Source organism: Glycine soja, chromosome 2, assembly GCF_004193775.1.
Source record: "Glycine soja cultivar W05 chromosome 2, ASM419377v2, whole genome shotgun sequence".
Classification (NCBI taxonomy): Eukaryota; Viridiplantae; Streptophyta; class Magnoliopsida; order Fabales; family Fabaceae; genus Glycine; species Glycine soja.
The window spans coordinates 42,538,022-42,555,467 of NC_041003.1; the positions used below are offsets into that span (position 1 = coordinate 42,538,022).

At 31.5% G+C, this 17,446-nt stretch overlaps 1 protein-coding gene and 1 long non-coding RNA gene across 3 annotated transcripts in view; both read right to left on the bottom strand.

Moving 5' to 3' along the window:
• Nucleotides 1–3,143, bottom strand: part of LOC114395720 — a 21,047-nt gene extending 17,904 nt beyond the window's left edge. For both annotated transcript variants that reach the window (XR_003663090.1, XR_003663092.1), the window contains exons 1-2: nt 2,752–3,143; nt 2,491–2,568 (exon numbers count right to left, since the gene is read on the bottom strand). This is a non-coding gene — a long non-coding RNA (uncharacterized LOC114395720). The remainder of the gene's footprint in view (nt 1–2,490; nt 2,569–2,751) is intronic.
• Nucleotides 3,144–9,437: 6,294 nt separating this feature from the next.
• LOC114376482 lies at nt 9,438–11,745 on the bottom strand. The gene is made up of 4 exons (XM_028334630.1): nt 11,554–11,745; nt 10,011–10,236; nt 9,886–9,931; nt 9,438–9,558 (listed from the first exon to the last, which is right to left on the bottom strand). The coding sequence occupies exons 1-4, from the start codon at nt 11,743–11,745 to the stop codon at nt 9,438–9,440; spliced, it is 585 nt and encodes a 194-aa protein (XP_028190431.1).
• Nucleotides 11,746–17,446: the final 5,701 nt, after the last annotated feature.

Below are 17,446 nucleotides of genomic sequence, written 5' to 3' on the forward strand. Positions count from 1 at the left end.
TGGAAAGTCGCCTCAATTGCGGTCACCCTTAGCTCGCCTTAGTTGCGGCCTCTTTTGGGAGCTGCCTTAATTGTAGTATTATCAATGGCGGAAAGCCAAAATTTTGCCACATAAACATGCCATTGCGGCTTACGGCACCACCATAGCAATTAGCAAGCCTCCTTTCAAATATTGTCTATGGCGGTTGGCAAAAAATCCGTCATGCCATTTTGCCATGGTGACCATGGCGTCGTCATTTAACAACAATGCTTAATTGCAACCACAAATGCGGTGGTTTAGCCCCACATTGACTAGAGATGTAGCTTAAATATACCTTATAAAGCTTAGGCAGTTCTCATCTTACAGGCTGGTTTTGTGGGGTGAAGTTAGGCCTTAACCCAAATTTTAAGATGGTATCAAAACCTATCTTAGATCTAGTGTTGGACCACTAGCATTTGCACACTCCAGGCGGATACCTCGGGTGTGAAGGAGTGTTGGAAAGTGGCTTTAACTGTAGTCACCCCTAGCCCACCTTAGTTGCGACATCTTTAGGGCTGCCTTAATTGAAGCCTCAAGGGTGGTGGTTTGGTCCACATCAACTAGAGATATTGCTTAAATAAAGCTTGGTTAGTCCTCACCTTACAAGTTACAAGCTAGTTTTATGGGATTGAGTTAGGCCTTAAGCCCAAATTCTAATAATTGCCTTCAAATTCTTGAGCACTCAGCCAAATTAACAAATATGCTCTAGATCATTCTCCTATGATTCTGAATAGTATAGCCTCTCTTTGAACTAAATATTCACAATGTCCTACATTAAAGCTTGGACAGTCCTCACCTTACAAGTTACAAGCTGATTTTATGGGATTGAATTAGGCCCTAAGTCCAAATTCTAATAATAGCCTTCAAACTCTTGAGCATCCATAGCCAAATATATGCTCTAAACCATTCTCCTATGACCATGAATGGTAAAGCGTCTCTTTGAACTAAATATTCACAATGTCCTACATCACCAATATGTATTGTGTTGTGCTAAATGAAAAATTCAAAATACACCCTTACCATCAAACAAGATTCGAGTAAATTATACATGAGATTAACCAAAATTAACCATTCCAAGAGATGCGAAGTATGTGGGCATTGTCTCAAATGTGAGTTAAAAATTCTTGCAATGTTGCTTAAATCTATGTTGTTTTCAAACATAGGGACAAGCTTTGTAGATTGACTTATTTCATCTCAGATTCTAACTTATTTACCCACATAAAAGTTTAAATAATCTAAGATGAGGATATATCAAACTATTTAATGAGATTTAAAAAGTAAAAACAAAAAAATCACTTTAAAATTGAAATTGGGAATAAAAGTAATGATATTACATGATGGCATACTATGAATAATTGTGTTATATAAAATGCAATTTGAAAAACCAAGAGTTGACACGTCGAGAATATGGAAATAAAACAACTCACGTACGTCTGCAAACCCATTATCCTACATCCCAATGCCAGGAAAACAAAACATAAAAATAAAATGCTAGCAACACTCTCTTTGACACTCTTTTTAAAATACTTTCTATGTGATTGGCAGAAATTTGTTGGAAATCATCAATTTTGGTGGGTCTCATTTCTAAATGAAGAAAGAATAATTAAATGAAAAGTGATACAATTTCCAATAAATTTCAGCCAATTATAAGGAGAGTGTTGGAAACAAAGTGTTAGAGAAAGTGTTGCTAGCATTCCTCTAAAAACAGGTAAAACAAGAAAGTCAATTACAAACACACGGTAGAACTAAATGTGACTAAGGAAAAGAATCCCGGATAAAATCATAAAATCTGTTATAAATATCAATCGAATTCCACAGCAGTTTGTTCCTTTAGAAATTGCCACTCAGTAATTTGCATCAACTTGAAGAGAATTGGATTGGACATGTGTGGACTGCAAGAGATAACTCATCCGGTCAGCACCTTTTTTCTTCCAAGGACAATGCTAGAGTTAGCAACATTGACCAATTCACAAACTAGGAGGTTATACTTTTACTGTAAAACCTAGGTACAACTAAAGGTCATTAACTATAGATTGTAATACCTCCGTTAAGACACAAAGGAGTATTCCCCGACAGTGTCACGATACTCATCTCAGTGAGTGGGTAAAAAGAAAGAAAGGGCAACCAGTGGAAAAAAATAAAGGCATTCGACGGGGTAAAGTTTACGATTAGGGGTAATGAAAAGTTGTATATATGAAAAGATACCAAAAAAATAAACAAATAAGAGAGATAGTGATAATTAAATTAAATACGCTGTGCAATGTCATTTTTTATGTTAAAATGATGGAACTCTAATTTAAATATATATAATCAAAGCAACGAACAAACAAAGTAGACTACTGAAGTATATAAGACTGTACTAAAAGTTGCAAAAGAAGAAACTAGAATAACACATCTAATTATCGAAAACGTATATAATCATTCAAACTAAACCTAATCTATCATACACCGTACATGTAGATTCTAAGTTACCTGAGATCCAAACGCACGTTTCAATCGAAAGCGATTATTGCTCCATGTATAGATTAAAGAACATCTCTATTCTCTAACCTATATAACATGAAAATACGCACCGGTAAGTTTACGACAATAAGAAGAACCACGTGGCGCCACGATGATAACTAAAACAACTCTTATCATAGCTAAAAATAATCTAAACGAGAAGAAATCGAGCAACAGTTAGGGTTCGGTGCAATTAAGATCAACGTTTCGTTTTGGTTCTTCGGTTTTTACCTCTCTTTTTCGCGTGGTTTTTTGGAAACCAAACGGATTCAGAAGAAGGAAAATTCTCGCTGTTGTAGAACGGAACAGAAACCGCGGCAATTCGTTCCATGAAAGCGGAATCCACGAAGCCGCGAGAGAAGCGAAGCGAGCAAGGTTGGCGCGTGAATGCGGTTCGGGAAACGAATTTCGACGAGAGAATCAGAGAAACTGAGAATCAGAATCCATGGATGGATCGGAGAAAGAAAGAGAACGAAGCATTGAAGGTTGAATGTGCGACCTGCATCGGATAATTGAAGCTACGAATAGAGTGTGTGACCGTACGCAGAGAGAGAAAGAGAGGGAGAGAGAATGAAACGTGTGAACGAGGTTTGAGGACGCGAAGAAAATATCAAGAGCCACTAGGCATTTGAATAAGTAACCGTGGGAGTTTATTGTTCCCCTCGCTTTAATTATTAGCGTTTTGCAGTCTAAAAAGGGTTATTGGAGCTTAGTTAATTAAATCATGTAATAAACTAATTGTGTTTTCTGATAAAAAAAAAATTATAATTTTGTTTCTAATAATTTCAAATTTTTTATTTTAGTCCTGTAAAAAATATAAAATGAATTGAAAAATAAAAAAATATTTTAATAAAAATTAAACTTATCATCCTTCATTTACAAACAAGTCAATAAATCATTAATACACTTATTTTATTTAATTAAATATATTAAAATTATTCTATATTTATCATTAGTAAAAAAAATTATTAATTTTTAAAAAATTATCAAAATTTATAAATTAAAAAATATTTAATATTAATATAATTAACTAATAATATATAAAAAATAATATTAATATAATTAACTAAACAAATGTATCATTGTCTTGTGTGTTTAAGTAAATAATTAGAGTAAAAATAATTTTTATATTAAAATAAATTTACAAAAATTTTATGAAAATAATTTGTATATTAATTTATGAAATTTAATTATAAATTAGTAAAACATAAATAAAATGGGTAAACTATTCAAAATAGAAACATATAAAATAAAATTCAAAATATTTATATATTAAATATTTTATATTTTAAATTTAGATGATTTGAAAAAATAATAATTCTTCATTAATGATACATAAAAAAATAATGTTAATGTAATTAGCTAAATAAAGAAAGTGTCTCAATAATTTATTATTTTCTTATGAATAAAAGATAAGTTCAATTCTATAAAGACATTTTTTATTTTTACTTCACTTATTTTTTTCATATAAGTGTCATGTCAACAATCTACGTAAGTTCCACCTAAAGGAACCAAAATTACATTTTAACCAAGAAAAATAATTATTTTTTTTCTTTAATAATGTTATTGGTATGGAGTACTTAGTGATTTTATCGATAACTAATATTCATCAAAAAATCTAGTTGGCCACTAATTAGGTTCTCCGATCCACTCTCAATTATATTATTTTTATCCACTAAAACCAAGATCTTATTTAAAGAAATCGATTGAATTCAGTATCACTTGCACCAAAAACTTATTGGTTTTAATATTGGCATTGTCAATTTTTGGTTAATTTTTTATTAATTGATTTTATATCTTCTTATTATATACTTCTAATGATTAAATGTTAAATATATTATAAATTTTCAAGATTAAATACATTTCTTTTTTATTTATGTAATACTCTTTTATCGCAGAATGATATAATATTGCTAATATTAATTGTTTTTAGATATCATGATATTTTTATACATTACTTTTATGGTTGAATTAGAAGACAGTTATGTTTCATCCTAGCATGTGTATGCAAGAAAAGATATATAGAATCGGCTGTTACAAAGGGCAAAGTGAGTTGAACTTTCCGTATTAACCTACCCTACTTTTCCCTCAAAATATAAAACTACCTTACTTGTTAAAAAGTGGCATGGGCACATGGTAAGGTGACTCAACTCATTAAATTGCTTAATAAATTGTTTTTACGGTTTGAATTAGAAGACAGATAGCATGTATGTAAAAAAAGATAGGATCAATTAACTGTTATAAATGGCAAAGTGAATTGAATTCTTTGGATCAACTTACCTTGTTAAATGTGGCGTATGTGCATGGTAAGGTGACCCAACTCATAAATTACTTAATAAACTACTTTTGGGTTCAAATTAGACGACAACTTTGTTTCATCCCAACATGTATGCAATAAAAGATAGAATCAGCCATTACAGATGGCAAAGTGAGTTGAAATCTCCGTATCAACTTACCTTATTAGTGGCATGAACGCATGGTAACGTGACCAACTAATTAAATGAGTTAATTGGTATGTCTAACTTGTTGATTAACAAGTTGAAAGCGAGGAAATAAAAAAATGGTATTTTTTAATATTTTTCTTCCTGGTTTTTTTTTTAAGTCAACTAATCAACTAGCCAATTTTAATATTCACTTGTCTAATCTAATATAATACATTATTATTTTAATAAAAATATAAAAAATTGAAAATAATAGTGATTCATCTAACTCAAGAATGCTTATGCTTATTCATATTTAACATAAGTGCATTTGAATGGACGCTGAAAACATTGATTTTGAATAAGATTAATTTTGGTTAAAAAAGACAGAATGAAAAAAATGATAAAAAAAATTGAAATAATATAATTTGTTTGAATATTTTTATCATAAAAACAAATTTGAAATAAAACTCAAATACAAAAAACTATCCAAAATCACTTTAATTCATGATAATTTCTGAATCCAAAATTAATTTTGGACTTTTTTATGTAAACTTTAAATATAAAAATTTATCTAAAATTAATTTTAAGTTTAATTAATTTTTTAACATAAAATCAAACACGCACTTATGTTTTGATAAATCGGAAATTGATTAATTATAAACATAAGTTATCTTCTTATCAAGTTTAAAAAATAAATTAACCGAAACACTGATTAATAATATCTGAATATGACTTTGTCTTGCACTCTTGCATATAGTACAATCCAAAACATTTATCAAATTACCGTGGCTCTCTACTAGCAAATGGGAACTAGGCACGTACTCGCACGAGACCAAACACCAAACCTCGTTTTTCGTTTTTAATTAAAATAAATAAATATTATATAGAATCTTATCTAATTATTTAGAATCTAATTAGTTCATTAGCTGCCCCCACACTAGTGTTCCCGGAGCTTCAGGAACGTACTAGGGGAAAGTTCTACATAAAATTAATTATTCTTATTCTAAAAAATAATATATAATTAAAAGAATGCAATACATTTACATTATAATAATAATACTAACAATAAAAAAATAAAAAGGACAACTACTGAAAACCAGTCACATGGACACTTGTCTGATGAATCCAGCCTGCAGACACCTGTCGACAAACTCAGGTTAAAATTACATTTTCTTTTCCTTTTATAATTACGAAAGAGAAAGATATTTTCTTGGGATACGATTAAAATATTTCGAAATGTTACTCTACTTATTTCATTAGGTTATTCTAGGAGCACCCAGCCTTTTTATTAGGATACCCAATAAAATAGTAAAAGGATGAAAATATTGTTTATTTTTTCACGGATCTAATCTGTATGAGCATATGAGTTTTTTTTATGTCGCTGGACACAGAAATTATATAATGAGTTTTTCAATATATAAAATATATTTTTTAAATATGTTTAAAATTTAGTAACTTTGTACTTTAAAATCTAAAATCAATTATTAAAATTTAGTTTTTTTTAAAAAAAATAACAATACCCATTAAATCTAATAATCAACTACTAATTGTGTAAATTACACTTGAAAAATACTTAAAATTCTAATATATATTGTTTGAAAATAAAGTAATATATTTTTACAAAAATATCTTTAATTTAGTATCAACTTTTAATTACTAATTTTTAAAAAAAATTTACAAAATTCCTGGAACCCCACAAAAGTAGGGCCTTAACGACCCGTTTATATACTATCGTAATAGTAAAATATTTTAAAAATTATTTTTTAAGAAATTTTTTATTCATTTACTTTATTTACAAAATTTGATAATTAAATAAATTTGATATTTAATTGAATGATGTATTTAGATTTTTATTATAATGATTAAAAAATAAATAAACATGATATTTAATTGAATGATGTATTTAGATTTTTTTATAGCAATTGATAATTAAATAAAATTGATATTTTTTTACATATGTAAATACTTATTAAACCTATGATTTTTATTTATAATTTATATATATAAACAAATTAATTATTAGATAAAAAAATAATCATCACAAAATTTAATATGTAAATTTACATGTTCATTAAATATAAATTAGAAATTTTAGTATTATATATAACGACACCATTTATTTATAATATAATATGTTTATTAGTTCAGTTGGTTTGAGTGTTCAATTAATAATGCAGGAGACACAAGTTTGATATTTGCTTGGACCAATAATTTTAAATTAAATCATAAATTATATTTTTGAAAAAAATTAAAACAAAAAACAATCCGTATAAATGGACCATGTTTTTAAGACTTTTTTTTATTTCACTTTCTTTCAAACATTCTCTATGAACTGAAATCTATATATATATAAAAAAATATCAATTTTGGTGATCATATTTCCCATTTACTATGTGTTTGGATGAGGAATTTAAAGATTTCTACGAAATTCAAATTCAGAGCATTTTGATTGTCTTGATTTAAATTCCTTTCATTTTGTAAATATTTTGTTTGGATGAGGCAATTCAATTTCTTGTATTTTAATTTTCTTGTTTGGATAAAGTAATTCAATTTCAATGAAATTCAAATTTTCATTTTTAAATATTTATTTAAAAATTAAAATTTCAATATTGAATGAAAATAAACATGAGTCATTTTTTAAATAGTTAAATATTTAAAATAAATTTAATGTTATAAAATATATAATAAATTTTTTAAAAAATATTTAATAATTAAATAATCAAAATAATTTTAATGTTAAACAATTTTGAATCTTATACAATATTCTTGTAGTAACACAAAAAAACTTGGATTAAACAATACTACAAAATTAAAATAAGAATGATATGTAATTCTTTATTCTTGTTTAAAAAATTAATTACCTAGTCTTGCAATAATTTTAAAAAACATATTAAAATTAAATAATTATGTAATTTAAGGACAATTATCTCGTACAAAATTCAAATGATATCAATTTCATTGTTCGTACGTGAAGAAAATTCAAATTGTTAATCACGCACCAACGCATAAACACGAATCAACACAAGCATTACAAGGTCCTAATTAATCAAGTTCCAAACAAAGATCTTAAACAAGAATTACAAGGTCCAAATTAAAAAAAAAAAAACAATGTTCTTCATTCCATAATCTTCATTCATCATCAAGTGTAAAAGGTCGAGGAACATGAATAACTAACATCCAATGTTGCCATTTAGGGGAGAAGAAACAAATAATATAAGTCACAGGAGGGAAGACAAATAACTATAGTGAAAATATGAGCTCAATTAGGCATAAAAAAGACACAAATTTATAATTTGAAGATTGAAATTGGAAATGTAGACAAGAGGTTACTCACCAAGTTTCATTCTCCAAGATGTGTTAAAACATAATTTGTCTTTTGGTGAATTGGAAGGGCTTTCACAATAGCTAACTGCTTTGGATCATCAGCTAACCATTTAATAGCTTTAACCCATTGTTGTCTATTAAGATCTGGTATCAAAGCTGCCTCACGTAATACTTCTTGAATATCTTCATCATCAACTCTACCCTCCATTTTTTCTACCATTCTGTTAAAAGAGTTCGCCATTTTATCCAAAGAAGTTGTTATTCCTTCTTTTTCTCCCATCTTTCTCTTGTGAGGATGTGTGCCACAAGAAGTCGAACCTTGTCTTTTTCCTTTTGTATTAGAGCTTGGTTCTTCTAAATCTATGGCAGTGGCACCTAACCCCATAAATTCCATTTCATTTGTTTTCGCTCCATGACCGGTGGCTCTATCTTTAGCACACAAATCCACTGTATCATCCCAATTTTAAAGCACCTTGAATCGAAACGGTTTAGCCGATTTATGCGACTGAAAAAAAAAAAGTCAAATACAATCTACTTTGAATAACAAATAGCAACATATTAAAGAATACTTACAGTGCAATATTCATTCCAAGCATTTTCATTCTCAATTGTGATCATGTGCTTAGTGTCATCCCAATCAAATCCACTCTGGCCAGGGATGTCACTTACAATACCATACCACGATCTCCATAATTTGATACGGTTTTTGACATTATCTGATGTGACATTAACATTGAAGCTGGTAGACAACATTGCGGCTGCAGCATTCAATGCTGACCTTCTCCAACCTCCGTCCGTCACCCTTGTTGCCCAAATCCCTTTGATCTCTAAGTACATCAGCCAATACACGTCCCATTTCCAAATTCCATGTAAAATAACTTCTTGTTCCCTCATTATTTTTCCTAAAACTTTTCTTTTGTCCGTCATTTTTTCATTAGATGACTCCATTGAAATTAATGTCACTTATCCAACCTGCACATAACAAATATTAGATATGACCTACTTTATTCATTTGACTAGTCCAGTGCACAATCATAGAAAATATTTCAAGCAAAGTTTTTATGCAATAGCAAAGTACATAAAAGTCTATCTTCAATAGAAAAGTACAATAGTAACAAAGTACACAAAGTTTGTCAGCAATAGCAAATTACATTTAAAAAAGAACTATCCCTAAGCAAAGTTTCTCCTAACTTGATAGTTAGCAAACATATTCATAGCTAATGTATCTTGAAATCTTGACCATTCTTCGGTAGCTTGAATAGTTGTGATATCATCCATGACATTATTTTGAACTTCTTCCCTTGATTGATGGACTAACTCTTCATCAACAACAGATAAAAATTCTAAGTCTTGACCTTCTAAAAGTTTATCAGCTTGTTGTTCATCTCTTATGAAATTGTGTAACACAAAACAAGCATTGATAATTCTTATTTGTGTCTTTATATCAAAAAATGAAGGAGTTCTTAATATACTCCATCTTTTTTTCAAGATCCCAAATGACCTTTCTATTGCATGTCGGGCACTTGCATGACGAAGATTAAATAACCCCTTGTAACTTTGAGGGGTATTTCCAATCCACTCATTAAGATGATATCTAGTCCCTCGATATGGTGCTAAATATCCCGGACCATCGGTATATCCCGCATCCACAAGAAAATACTTACCTACAATGTTTAAAATAACAAACATAGACTTAAACTAGACCAAAAAGAAAAGAAAAAAATTATTTCTAAGAAATATTACCAGTTGGAATTTCAAGTTTGTTTTGACGACGTAATGCATCTCGTAATACTCGAGAATCTCCTGCAGACCCTTCCCACCCAGGTAACACATAAATAAACCTTAAATCTGGACCACAAGCAGCTAATACATTTGTAGAGACATCACATTTTCTATTACGATATCTAGGTCTCTCATAAGGAGAAACTGTAATCGGAATATGAGTCCCATCAAGTGCTCCAATACATCTCTAGGCAAATTTACTGTAGAGGGTCCCCTTTACAAACTATTTACGTAAAGGGGTTCCTTTCTAAGTATTTATGAAGGGGGTCTGTTCTTATGTTGATGCCGCCAGCAGAATTGGCGAGATAGTTGTGCCGCCATTTGCAATGACGAGAACGCTGTTGACGTGCACTGATGCCGCCATTCACAATAGCGAGAAGCGTGCTTACCTGGCGGAGAGAAGAGGGTGCCGCCATTGTCATTGGCGAGACAGCTGATGTGGAAGCTATCTCGCTGCTCCCACTGGCGAGATGCATGCTATCTCATTGCTCCCACTGGCGAGATGCATGCCACGTAAGCGATGCCACCATTCCTTCCTGCGAGACACGTTCACGCCATGCACGGTTCTGAAGATGCCACAGCATGAAATAATGCTTCTAAAAATTTGACTCAATAAAATTTTGTTCCTTAAAATAAATTAAAAAAATCCTTACTTTCAATAGAACTTTGAAGTTGAAGATGAAATGAACTAACTTCAAACAAAAACAAACTTCAAACAAAGCGTGTTTCAGCCTTTTCTTTCCCTCTTCAAACCAGTTTCTTTCTTTCTCTCTTGCTTCAGAATGTTGTGAAATTTGAAGTTATATCATGCTCTATTTAAACAAAAACTACACACAGTCTGGCCATTATTAAAGCATGCAAAATTTCCCCAAAGTCATTTGTCATTTAACCATACATGTGACCCTCTGCAAGCCACACTGTATGCATGTGATCCTTGCATAGTTGCAATGCATGTGAACACATCTACAACTCTAGCCTTTCAGCCCTAGCCTGCATCACGAACAATGGTTCAGTCTCATCATGAACAGTGCTCTAACCTATCTCGAAGGAAGCAGTGCCCTAACCTATCTCGCAGGAAGCACTGACGGGATTGCTGCCTACGTGGAGTATGTCGCAGGAAGCACTGGTGGGATTGGTTGCTACGTGGAGTATCTCGTAGGAAGCAATGGCGGGATTGCTTTTTTAGCATGTCCCGCCATTGCTGTTGGCGGCTTGCCTAGTCAACAAGCTTCTCGCTATTGTGAATGGCGGCATCAGTGCACGTCAGCAGCATTCTCACCAATGCAGATGGCGGCACAGCTATCTCGCCAATTCTGCTGGCGGCATCAACGTAAAAATAGACCCCCTCTGTAAATACTTAGAAAAGGGACCCCTTTACGTAAATAGTTTGTAAAGGGGACCCTCTACAGTAAATTTGCCTACATCTCTACAAACAAGACAATTTTTTTAGATTCTAAGAAAATTTTATAATTAACTAATTTCTCCTAACAATTGATAAACTTACCTCAAACCATCTCCACTTGTTTGCTTCCGCACCTTCTAAAGTACAGGGTTGAAAATTCAGATAGTCTTTGCTCACTTTCATTACCGCTCTCAAGACATCATTGAATTGCCTACTTATGGTTTCTTTAGATCTACAATAACTAAATTGCATTACCCTATATTTTAGGTTGTGAGCAAGGATATGTAAAAACATTGCTACTGCTTCAGTTGTTGGAACATTTCTTGTTCTTACTAATCCACCATTTTCTTGTAAAATTTTATAAAGGTTAAAAAATGCATTTTTACTAAGCCTCAATTGTTCAATGCAATCTTTATTTGTTCCTCTATAAAGACGATTAAGGAAGTTGTGACGTTCTAGTTCCCAATTACGGGTTGGTTCCTTAACAAAATAGTTATTATGATACCATGTCACTACACCAATGACCATATGAACAACACAAGCAGCAACTAATAAGATTATCTTCTTATACTATATTTCATATTCTATTATTAACTAATAGTGTGGTTGTATATATAAAACTCTATCTTATATTATCTTTAATTAGTGTAGGAGAAATATATGCAGCATATGATTCTTGTTATACTTTTGGTATTTAGTATAAATATCTTTTGGTAAAATATATTGCAAAGTAGTTCCTAGTTCCTAGTATTAGTAGAGCAATGGATATATACACGAATATAAAGATTAAAAAGTGCTCTTGTATGATTTTTAATAAAATCTTTTTTTTTATTTCTTAAACAATAACCTTAAAACAAAAGGCACTTATTAAAAAGCCCTTATTGCATCCTAAGAGAGATTACATAGGTATTACATCCTAAGTCCTAACCCGCTACCTTAGCAACCAATAAATCCTCCAACGTGTATTGCTTATCATTGCCATCATGGTATAGCTGCCAGGAAAAAGCAATACCAACCTATCCCATCAATGCCATCAGGTTATTGCTTATCAATTAGCATACTTCCATGAACATTTCTTTTGTAATATTGATTTGTCCAGTGATCCATTTTCACACAACCAATGTAATATTCTTGAAATAAGAATTTAACCCAAATATAATAATATTTTACTTTTTAAAACATTTCTCAATATATCAATGAGTATTAAAAATATTGAAAGATAGCTGTAAAAAAATGGAAAAATGATAATATATAGAGATGATATATAAATATTATGTCTATTTCTTTGTACTTTAATATTTTTATATTATTTAATCATAAATTTATTAATTTTTGGGATATGATATGCAAACCTAAGCAATAAGGAATATCTCCAATAAAACCTTAGCTTGGAACGTTCATACCGGTAATTCAGTTTCTCAATGGCATAATAAGGATACACTTGAAGCTTCACGTTAGCCTTTTAACAAAATTAACATCATATCTCCCCCGAAATCAGTATATACGATACCTCTTACCATGTACCAAAACCAGCACCCCTTTTAAATATTCGCACAGAGGAAGAAAACTATGAATTTAAGACCAAGAAATTAATAATATTTTCTTCTTGTGCACAACTCAAGAAATTAACAAAATGAAAATAATGTAAATTGTTAATTACCAATTTTGCACAATGCTACAATTGTTATTGCTAATTCCCCATTCTATTTTAGAAAACAATTTCCCAACAAAAAAGTAAGACCCTTTTTATCAATCACTTAGTCCTAATTTTTTTGGTCTCGATACTCTGCCTTTTTACCTACAAATAACACAGGAAAGCCTTATCTTTGACACTTAAAAGAAGGTCCTGCAACTACGTTGAACTTTCTGTGACACCCTCTACCCCGACATATATATAAATAAACAAAATATATAAAAATATCGGTAACCAAATTCACACGGGTAAAAGGTTCACATTCACTTTACTATTATCAATTAAAACTTATTAAAATATATTCGGCTCAAAATAAGGCCTTCAAAATTTACAAAAATATTTTGTTAAATCAGTGAAATAAAATAAAATAGACTAACATCATGCAATTAATATAAAAACTTATGTCTCACTGTCACATCTTATCAGAGCGTTGTGTCTCGACATCCTTCAGCACAAGGTTCCTTAAAGCAATTCACCTAGTCATCTGCTCCCCCAAACACAAAGTTCAAGATCATCACAGGATCCAAACACAAACAACACATGGGGAATGAGTTATCACATTCCTAACTAATAGAGAAACAAGACAACTAGATATACATATCATATAAACCAAATAAAACTTAGTTGCACGTAATTCACGTAATTCCACCACTTTGTCATTCAAAGTTCACTTTTCATCCATCAATCACACTTTTCAATCCTCAATCATATTACACAAGAATCACACGCTCTGATCAAGACATAATAACACATCAATTTCATAATAAACAATTAGCAAGCGCATGAGACAGTTATGCTAAGACTCGAGCCCATATGCAATGTGGTACCATGTCAGTGAAAAACTACCCTGAGGCGCTTAGGAGTACATAACAAGACACACCACACAATGGGTTTGTCAGGTCACTCTCACTAAGTAAGATCACAGGGAGACCAGTCAGGGTCACGATGTTTTGCGAGAATGCTCCAACCATATGGGATCAACATAGGCTTAAAGGAGCACTCAAACCCGGTGACCCCCAAGGCCTACACTCCAAAGAGTCCGTCAGGGCCTCTCCCTCTTGATTCAGGTCCAACCCCTAAAATCATTTTAGCACACAGACACTGCTCGTGAATTATACAATACACACGACCTCACACTCGTGTTTTAAACACGTACAACATATTGCGCTACAATTTAACACTGGTTCCTAAATAGGAAACCTACACTTTCTCTTTAACACTGGTTCCTAAATAGGAAACCTACACTTTCTCTTTAACACTGCGCATTTACACTTTTCCCAAAAATAACACTGGTCGGGTTATTGTACAATTCACAGCTTACAACACAAATAATGTCACATCAAGAATTAATCACACACTTATTAACAACCAAAACTCATTCACAATTTCACATCTCATAATGTCACAATCCACCATCACATGCTTTCACGTATCTCACAATTCAACACCTGTTCTATTTTACATTTTTACTCAATCTCAATAACAATATTATAATCTCAAGGCAACATATTATTCCACAATTTATCACATATTTCATTTATAAGCATTGCTCATGAATGATACAATATCACGACCTCACACTCATGTTTCAAACATGTTTAACACAATTGCGTTATAATTTAACACTGGTTCCTAACTAGGAACCTACACTTTCTCTTTAACACTACGCATAAACATTGTTCGGGTTATTGTATAATTCATAGCTCACAATATAATTAATGTAACATCAAGTGTTAAACACATCCACTTATTCAATTCGAATATCATGTCCACACTTTAACATCTCATAACACCACATCAACCATCTCATAACATTCCTAATGATATTCATAAGGTACAACATACACATGTTCATCAAATTTAACCATAATATTCTCAAACTCCAACGCTTAATAATTTTTTGGAATCATACTATAACACTCTACAATATTATTTACATAAATTATTAATATAAATAACTACCTCTATATATATAAACTAGCATACATCATATTGAATCACAAATTACAAAGTAAGCTTTTAATGCACAAATTCTAAATAATTATATGAACACTTTGGTCAATTTCAATTATGATATTAATTTTTTAAATTATAAATAAAAACATAAAAAGAAAGAAAAAGAGAAAATACAAAATCAATATCTCTCTCTAAATTTCTCCTTACTTTATTTCATCAATTCATATTAATTAGAAAAAAATACTCGATTTATAGGGTTCACGCTCAACACAATAGCATATCAATTCCACAACAATTAGTCTGCCAAACATATATAATTCACTGTAATAATTATAGGGATAAAATGAAAATTGCAAAAACACCCCAAAACGCATTCCAATTGATATCTCTAAGGATTCCTACACATGTTCTCACTAATTTCTAATTGTGAATAACTCATCCCTTACCTCTGAGCGGACTCACGTGTCTTCAGCTAGCGATAGCAGCATCTCTAGCGGTTCCCTGAGATTCTTCCAGTTATTCCTCTGACTGCTCCGATAGAATTCCCAAACGTCAGAGAGACGGAGAAGAGAGTGAAACCTCCACTTGTACTGTCTTCATGCAATTTCTTTTTCTCCCTCCAAAAGTTTATCTCGCAAATCCCAACGATGAAAGTGTCCGCAATTGAATTTCGAACAACATATCCAAATTTCATGAAAATCCAACGGTTATCGAAATCAGGATCGTAGTTTTACCGAGACAGTTTTGGGTTTTTGCGGGAAATTAAAAGACTACAATGTGAAGGGTTTTACTATAAGCTCAGATACGATTTTGAAATTCCCAACGGTGGGAATTCTCGGAATTGGGTTGTGAACCTGGTGTTTAAATATCACGACGATCCAACGGTGAATGATTCCGAGATCGTCATTTTTCTGAGACAGGTTTAGTGGGTTGCGGGAAAAAAAAAGGGTTTTGAGAGAAGAAAGGGAAAAAACGAAAATGAGAGATAGAGAAGGCTGAGGAGTCAGTCTGAAAAACCTAGCATGTTGTTATTTATAGCTAGGGACATTTATGACCTATTATTTACTCTATTTATTTTTTATTATTTTTACTAAAAAGCTTTTTAAATTTATTTATGAAAAAAATGGAATGTTACACTTTCTACATGTTAATGCACCCTTGATGAGATATACACGAGAGTGAAGAATAAAAACAATGTAAAGAGGGTAAATAATCCCTTACAAAAGCATAAAGAATAAATATATATCATTCCACAGTTTTTTTTTTGGCAAAATCCACAGTTTTTTAAATAAATTGTTTCCTTAACCTAGGTTCTAGATCCACCACTTCAATTTGGTGTATTAGGCTAAGCAATTGTTCCAAGTGTGACCAGCTTACAAACTATCTCATACCTCTGATAAATCCCTCCATATCATCTTCCCCTCATATATGTTATATGCTTAAAATGTATCAACTCCCAACCAACACCAATCATACTATTATGCAGACATTGCTTCAACAGAAAAAACTCATGAACTTATTACGCAGACACAGTTAAACAAGCCAGCGGATTTGCATACCAACTTGATAGAGGATAAACTAATGAAGCCCTGGTTGCTTCCGTGACCTTAGCCAGTTCTAGGACACAAATTAATCTCTGTCAATCAAAACTTTCCCTATGAACATACTTGTAAGCATGTAATCCCTTGAACCAATTCCCTTGAACCCCCAGAAAATCATACAGTTCAAGAAATTCAAATAGATTTGTTTCTCTATTTCTCTTTGATACATATTCACAAACATATGGTGGTCACAATCTATCTCAACTCCAAATCCATTCAATTCACACCCACCAACATATCAAAATCACGGAAACAAAATAAATAAAATAGAAAACGAAACAAATAAAAAAAATCAAGCAACCCTTATAACTACAAAAATGAAATCAAAATCAAACAAACATAAACTTGAAAAAAGAAAAGAAAAAAACAGAGATGAGTGAGGGAGAGAGGAACTTACCAGCGAGAGGAAGAAAAGTCACGGAGAGGGAGTGGTAGCTTGTGACGCTGTTGAGAGGGAAAGAGAGAGAGCTTGTGATGGTGTGTTGAGAGGGAGAGAGAGAGCTCGTGGTGTGTGGTGTGCTGAGAGAGGGATACAGGGAGGAATTTTAATTTCTTTGCTTTTTAATGAGAATTTCAAATTCTCTCAAATTAGTATATTAAAATACTTTGTAAAAATGACAGCATTTTAATTACTTTTAAAATACTCCATCCAAACATATTAGATTATTGGAAGGCAATTTAACATCTCTGTTGAAATACTTTACCTGGTTAAATTTCCCCATCCAAACACAGGGATTCTCCTGAT